This window comes from Protobothrops mucrosquamatus, unplaced genomic scaffold (genome assembly GCF_001527695.2).
Source record: "Protobothrops mucrosquamatus isolate PMUCROS unplaced genomic scaffold, P.Mucros_1.0 scaffold3567, whole genome shotgun sequence".
Taxonomy (NCBI): Eukaryota; Metazoa; Chordata; class Lepidosauria; order Squamata; family Viperidae; genus Protobothrops; species Protobothrops mucrosquamatus.
In genome coordinates, this window is record NW_015389533.1 from 8,165 (window position 1) to 15,898 (window position 7,734).

At 52.1% G+C, this 7,734-nt stretch overlaps 1 protein-coding gene across 1 annotated transcript; it reads right to left on the reverse strand.

Moving 5' to 3' along the window:
• Positions 1–431: 431 nt before the first annotated feature.
• On the reverse strand, positions 432–1,388 carry LOC107297855 (olfactory receptor 51E2-like). Its single transcript, XM_015827216.1, has one exon. It carries the CDS (start codon positions 1,386–1,388, stop codon positions 432–434), a length of 957 nt encoding a protein of 318 aa, XP_015682702.1.
• Positions 1,389–7,734: the final 6,346 nt, after the last annotated feature.

The following is a 7,734-nucleotide window of genomic DNA, read 5'->3' on the forward strand; positions in this document are numbered from 1 at the left end:
TTTATCATCATCATCATCATCATTTAATGATTAATTTTATAGAGAAGCTGGAGGATTATCACTTGATCCCCTGGAGATCTTCTTCTGGGGTGATAAGGCCTCCTCTGATAATGGGGGACAGGGACATGCAGGCATCCTAGAAGAAGCTGAGGGTCCAGCTGTGGTGAGCAAAGGTGCAGAAGAAGGGCTAGCAATGTCCATCCTGGGGTCAGTTTGTGCAGTTCAGGGATCGGAGAGTCAGGGGAGTCTCAGCCTCCACAAGTAGGTCAAAAATTAGGATTTTGGCCACCGCAACAGGAAGGCTGCAGGGACCTGTGGAAGATGGCAGTTGACGTGGGACCCAATGGACTCCAGGTGTGGTCGGTCTCCATCTGCCTTCCCCTGGGAATAAGAAAGCCCAAACCCACTTGGTTCTCTACACACAACCGACTTCAGTGAGGCTCTCTGTTCCTGCTGAGTCTCATGTACTTTAAGACCCGTTTTCGGATGTCTTTAGTCCTGGCCCCATAGACGATGGGGTTGAGCACGGGTGGAACCAGGAGGTAGATGTTGCCCATGAGGGCCTGGAGCAGGGGAGGCGCGTCCTTCCTGTACCGGTGGATGACCGAGAGGCCGATCAGGGGCACGTAGAAGGCCAGCACCATGCAGAGGTGGGCCACGCAGGTGCCAGAGGCTCGGAGGCGCTGCTCCCAGGAGCTCAGCCCCAGGACGGCCTTCAGGATCAGCAGGTAGGAGACCAGGATGAGCAGGAAGTCCAGGCCCATCACCAGGCTGATGGCCACCAGGCCGTAGACGCTGTTCAGGGTGTGTTCGTCACACGCCAGGTTCATCATGTCTTGGTGGAGGCAGTAGGAATGCCGGAGACCCCGGCTGTTGCAGAAGGACAGCCGGTTGATGAGGAAGGGCAGAGGAAGGAAGAAGACCACCCCTCTCACCAGAGCCATGATGCCCACTTTGACCGTCACAGAGTTGGTGAGGATGGTGGAGTACTGGAGCGGGCGGCAGATGGCCACGTACCGATCCACGGCCATGGCCAGCAGGATGGTGGACTCCATGCCCGAAAGGGAGTGGATGAAGAACATCTGGAGGAGGCAGGTCCTGTAGGCGATCTCCTTGGCATCAAGCCAGAAGAGGGAAAGGAGCCTGGGCATCGTGCAGGAGGCCAGCGCCAAGTCCACCCCTGCCAGCATGCCCAGGAAGAAGTACATGGGCGTGTGGAGGGCAGGCTCCGTTTTTATCACCAGCACCACGACGGAGTTGCCCACCAGGGCCACCACGTACATGGCGCACAGGGGGAACGCCAGCCAGAAGTGGGCAGTTTCCAGGCCGGGCAGGCCCCTCAGGGTGAAGGAGGAGGGGCTGCCAAGGCTTTCATTCCGGAAGGGCATCGCCAGGGTGGCATCCGGGGCTCCGGGGCTCAAGTCTGCGGAAAGGAAAGAAGGCAGAGTTGGAACTGCAAGGAGACGGGGTGATGCCGGAACCCACCTGCTCTGTGCCCACTCCCCAGAAAAGAGTTGCAGCCCTGGCAGGGGAGCCCGGCGGGGGGTGGGTGGGGCCCATGGCTCGCGGGGTGATGGACAGCAGCCAGGAGGGGGCCAGGGGGCTGGTCCCTGGGGCCTATAGAGACCTCTGTGCAACCGATTGACCAGCTAAGCCATGGCTTGAATAATAATAATAATAATAATAATAATAATAATAATAATAATAATAATAATAATAATAAAGTTGGAAGGGACCTTGGAGGTCATCTAGTCCAACCCCCTGCTCAGGCAGGAAACCCTGTACCATTTCAGACAAATGGCTGTTCAGTCTCTTCTTAAAAACTTCCAGTGTTGGAGCATTCACCGCTTCTGGAGGCAGGTGGTTCCACGGGTTAATTGTTCTCACTGTTAGGAAGTTTCTCCTTAATTGCTAAGCCACCATGGGCTGGAGCCACACCTTACAAGTGGTCCTTGACTTACAACCACAGGTTAGCCCAAAATCTCCGTTGCTAAGCCAGACATCGTTGTTAAGTGAGTTTTGTCCCATTTTACAGCCTTTCTTGCCACAATTTTTAAGTGAATCACTGCAGTTATTAAGTTAGCAACATGGTTGTTAAGTGAATCTGGCTTCCCCCCCCCTTGACTTTGCTTGTCGGGTGTTCGCAAAAGGGGATCACGTGACCCTGGGACGCTGCAACGGTCATAAATACGAGTCGGTTGCCGAGCGCCTGAATTCTGATCACGAGACTGGGCGGGAGGCTGCAACGGTCATCAATGTGAAAAGCAATCTTAAGTCCCCTTTGTAACTTTGAACGGTCACTAAATGAAATGTTGTAAGTCGGGGGGCGGGGGGAGGATTCAAGAGACCCCCGTTCGGTTCCAACCTCAGCCCTGGAAACTCTCTGGGCCACACTCACCCACCCCACAGGGCTGTCGTTGAAGGAAGAAGTGGGGAAGGAAGAGGTAGGCGTGAGAGGAGCGACACTAAGCCACAATCACACCATAACAGCCCTCCCCCACCCGGCACCGAGAGTTGTGCAGTTCTAGCCACCGTTTTCTTTCTGTTATCAACCAGCAGATGACAAGTTGCAAGTAAACATGAATGACTGCAAAAATGTAAACCCCCCCCCCCACAAAATATATGCAACTGCAGAATGATAGCTGTGTTCCAATATCTGAGGGGCTGCCCCAAAGAAGAGGGGGGGAGTCAAGCTATTCTCCAAAGCGCCTGAAGGCAGGACAAGAAGCAACGGATGGAAACTCATCAAGGAGAGAAGCAACCTGGAACTAAGAGAGAAACTTCCTGACAGTGAGGACGATTAACCAGTGGAACAGTTTGCCACCAGAAATTGTGGAGGCTCAACTGCTGGAGGTTTTCAAGAAGAGACTAGGCAGCCATTTGTCTGGAATGGCACAGGGTCTCCTGCCTGAGTGGGGGATTGGACTAGAAGACCTCCAAGGTCCCTACCATTATTCTGTTGTTCTGTTATTCTGTCTCTCCTTCTTTCTCTCTCTGTCTCTCTCTTTCAGACACACATGCAGACACAAACCCAGAAAACTTGCAGAACTGAAATTGTTATTAAACCATCTTACCTTGCAGGATCATTTCCCCCGTCTCTCCCCGTGCACGGCTGGCAATTTAAATCCCCCCAGTAAATTCTTCCTTCCTTCCTTCTCGGGTGCCTTTAACACACATCCTCCATGAAGGCCCTGGGAGTCTCCAAGTCCAGCTTCCCAAGCCCCTCAGCTCCCCTGCTAAGACCCCCGTCCTGGCCCCACCCAGATCTTCTCCCTGAGGAGGACCCTCCCCTGCTCCCCCGCAGGAGGAGGCCCGCTCTGTGGCTGGAGAAGGCGAGGGCTCTCTGGCGGTGGTGAAGGATGCCTCGATGGAGCCTTCTCAAGGTCAGCCCCCCCCTCCCCAGGGACCAATTTGTCACTGCTGGGAAGGTCCCACCCAAGAAGGGCAGGGCCCAGGGAAGGAGAAGCACGTCCAGAGCTACTTTAGGCATCACATCTGGGACTCAAGAGGAACCACCTCAAGAGGAACAAACCTCTCGGAGGCACAAGCTGCCATTTCCCAGGCAGCCCCGGAAGAGAATTTAGAATAGAATGGAATTACAGAATGGAATGGAATGGAATGGAATAGAATAGAATAGAATAGAAAATATGGAATAGAGAATAGAATAGAATAGAATAGAATAGAATAGAATAGAATAGAATAATAAAATACAGAATAGAATAGAATAGAATAGAATAGAATATATGGAATAGAGAATAGAATAGAATAGAATAGAATAGAATAATAGAACAGAACATAACAGAATAGAATAGAATAGAATAGAATAGAATAGAATAGAATAGAATAGAATAGAATAGAATAGAATAGAATAGAATAGAATAGAATATATGGAATAGAGAATAGAATAGAATAGAATAGAATAGAATAGAATAGAATAGGAATAGAGTACGGTATATAGAATAGAAATATAGAATAAAATAGAATTCAGAATTAGAATAGAATAGAATAGAATAGAATAGAATTGGAAGGGACCTTGGAGGTCTTCTAGTCCAGCCTCCTGCTCAGGCAGGAGAACCTATATCATCTCAGACAAGTGACTCCCAGAATTCCTGAGTCAGCATTGGGGAAAGTTTAGCCCCTTCATGACTCGTGGACTTCAACTCCCAGAATTCCTGAGCCAGCATGGGGGGAACTATGGCCCCCTCATGACTCGTGGACTTCAACTCCCAGAATTCCTGAGCCAGCATTGGGGAAAGTTTAGCCCCTTCATGACTCGTGGACTTCAACTCCCAGAATTCCTCAGCCAGCATGGGGGAACTATGGCCCCCTCATGACTCGTGGACTTCAACTCCCAGAATTCCTGAGCCAGCATGGCTCAGCTTGGAAACCTCTCCCTTTCCCCTCAGCATGGCTGGCTCAGGAATTCTGGGAGTTGAAGTCCACGAGTCATAAAAGAGCCAAGGTTGCTGACCCCTGGCATAGGGTCTCCTGCCTTGAGCAGGGGGTTGGGCTAGATGACCTCCAAGGTCCCTTCCAGCTCTGTTACTCTGTTCTGTCTTCCTCCCCTCTCCCCGAGGACTGAGCAGGCTCTTCTCTGCTGACCCTCCCAGCTGAAAGAGGGCGTGGGACCCTCTGGGTGGCTGAGCACACAGACCACCCCCCCAGTTGCCATTCACTACTTGTGGGGCTGAACAACACGGAAGGGACCTCCGATATCCGAACTTCCAGCCCTTGGATTCTGCTTTGTGCTCATTTGATGCAGGGCTCCCCCCCCCTTAATCTTACTTCCCTGGTTTTTCTACACAGAGATAGAAATCCCCAAAAGCTGCTCCTGAGACGTGCTGGGGGCTGGGAAAGCTGCAAATGGAGGATTATTCACCAAGGAGGGTTGACGGCCAATGCTTCAACTCTCCTGCTGTGGGAATTCAGAGGACGTTTCTGGGTGTCCTAGAAGAAAAGCCGGGTCAGCCACGGGCGTTCCGAGCCCTCTTCCCAGAAGTGACTAAAGTTCCTCCCTAGAGGCAGGAAGGCGCTCTATGGGTCTTCCCCTGGCTTCCCCTTGGGGTAGGGAGAGGAATCTGGGGTGGGGAATGGGGTCTGGGGGACAACCCCGGCTCGGCCATGCACCCCGGACGGGACCTCTGGGTGGGCCATTCCCATTTCTGAGAACGTAAAGCAGATCTTGTAGCTTCCTGATCCAGCCAATCCTCCACTGTTTATTTAGCTTTGACATTTGAGTTGGATTTATTGGAAGACGAACCTCCGGGATTTTCTTGGATGAAATGCTCGGAAACGGCCTGGGATCTGGCCGTTGTCACCCAGCTGCCAACCTCCTCAGCCCCCGGGTTGGCAAACGGAGGAGATGACCAGCTCTGTCCCTTGACCAGATGTCCCCCCCGCCTAGGATGATGACCTCTCAGCAGCCGGATGTAGGAGGACAACAGGCAGAGCTGGGGGGTGGCGGAGTTAAACAGGTCACCAGCTTAGAGTCCTTAAGTGGGCACAAAGGATCCAAGTCCACGCATCCCCCTTGAACTCCGTTGACCCTCATCTTCCGCCAATTCAGTATTGAACATTAATTGCCCAGATTTTTGTGTATCGGCTTGAATACAGGTAGTCCTTGACTTACAACTGAGCCTGAAATTTATGTTGTTAAGTGAGACATTTGTTAAGTGAGTTTTGCCCTATTTAATGACATTTCTTGCCACAGTTTTTAAGTGAACCACTGCAGTTGTTAAGTTAGTAACAACCGGTCGTTAAGTGAATCTGGCTTCCCCTTGTCAGAAGTTCGCAAAAGGAGGATCACACGATCCCAGGACACTGCAACGGTCATAAGTATGAACCAGTTGCTGAGCGTCTGAATTCTAATCACGTGACCACGGGGATGCAGCAACGGTCGTAAGTGTGGAAAACGCTCATAAGTCAATTTTTTCAGTGCTGTCGTAATTTTGAATGGTCACTAAATGAACCGTTGTACGTTGAGAACTACGGATCAATTTTCTGTACTGCAACTTAACTAGTGGTCCTGATCCTTTGCGCCTGACATAGGATCGTCCCCTGCCCATGAGTTCTTCTGCCGTCTTCTTCTGCCTTGGTCACCTGGAGCCCCTCTCTCCTGCCTTGAGCAAGTCCCTGCAAGGGCCTGGGGGTCACGCTCCCCCCGTCTCCCATAGTCCCATGGAGGGGGGGGGGGAAGCTGACCGGAAGTTACTTGAGGAGGAGAGGCTTTGATCAATCCCTTTGATCAATCCCTCAGGTGAAGGGCAGCTGGAAGGGGGGAGGGGTCTGTGTGCTCAGCCACCCAGAGGGTCCCAACTGGGAGGCTCAGCAGAGAAGAGCTTAGTCAGTCCTGGGGGGTGGCGGAACCAGAACAGAACAGAAAAACAGAGTTGGAGGGGACCTTGAAGGTCGTCTAGTCCAACCCCCTGCTCACGCAGGAGACTTTATACCATTCTGAAGAAATAGCTGTCCAATCTCTTCTTAAAAACCTCCAGTGATGGAGCACCTACAACTTCTGGAGGCAAGCTGTTCCCCTGGCTAATTACTCTCCCTATCAGGTAGTTTCTCCTTGGTTCTAGGTTGGAACACAACTCCCCAACTGTCTATGCGCAGGGGTAGGCAACCTTGGCTCTTTTATGACTCGTGGACTTCAACTCCCAGAATTCCTGAGCCATCATGGGGGAACTATGGCCCCTTCATGACTTGTGGACTTCAACTCCCAGAATTCCTCAGCCAGCATGGGGGAACTTTGGCCCTTCATGACTCGTGGACTTCAACTCCCAGAATTCCTGAGCCAACATGGGGGAACTATGGCCCCTTCATGACTGGTGGACTTCAACTCCCAGAATTCCTCAGCCAGCATGGGGGAACTTTGGCCCCCTCATGACTCGTGGACTTCAACTCCCAGAATTCCTCAGTCAGCCTGGCTCAGCTTGGAAACCTCTCCCTTTCCCCTCAGCATGGCTGGCTCAGGAATTCTGGGAGTTGAAGTCCACGAGGCATAAAAGAGCCAAGGTGGCCTACTCCTGGTCTATGGAGATTCTTAGCCATCCAGATCATGGTTGCCCCAAAGGTGCTTTTCCAAAAAGCAACTGGAAATGTTTCTTCTTGGAGGAGAAGAAGCTTTTCAAGGAAAAAAACCCAATAAAGTCCAGTTGCCTTTTGAAAAGCACCTGTGGGCCACCAGGTAGGAAGGCTGTGGGGACCCCTCCCCACCAGGCACCTAGAGGTGCCGGGCTTCCCCTGTGCAAGAGGAGCGTGGAAGACGGGTGTGAAAAAAGTGTGCGTAGGTGACACCGAGGGTGGCCAAACCACAACCTCATCAGCACCACTGAAGGCACAGACATTTCTGTGGCTTCTTCTTCCTTTGGGGACTTCCCTGTCCGAGCTGTCCTGTTGCGATGGCCGTTTTCTCCCGTCCCTTGGAGGGATTCCAGGCTGGCAGACAAGGAGGAGGAGGAGCGTTCCCAGGGGAAACACACAACGGAATAATTTTGTTCGTGACACTAGAAAAGCCTGAACTTCTTTGGAAATAGGAGGATAGAGACACACGAGGGAGGGGGGGTGCCCTTTGACCTCTGAGTCCTGCCGGTGAATGCAGAACTCAGCATTTCTACCCAAAGTAGGGGGTGCTCCGGACAGACCCCCATCGTGGACTGTCCTTCCTTGCCCACTGCCACTGCCGGGTGTCTGTGGAGGTGGGAACATTTGTGGCTGCTATCTTGACTCCCCCCC

Excerpts from the sequence above, each read along its gene's own strand:
- LOC107297855 (XM_015827216.1), bottom strand. The coding sequence starts at position 1,388 with ATGCCCTTCCGGAATGAAAGCCTTGGCAGCCCCTCCTCCTTCACCCTG.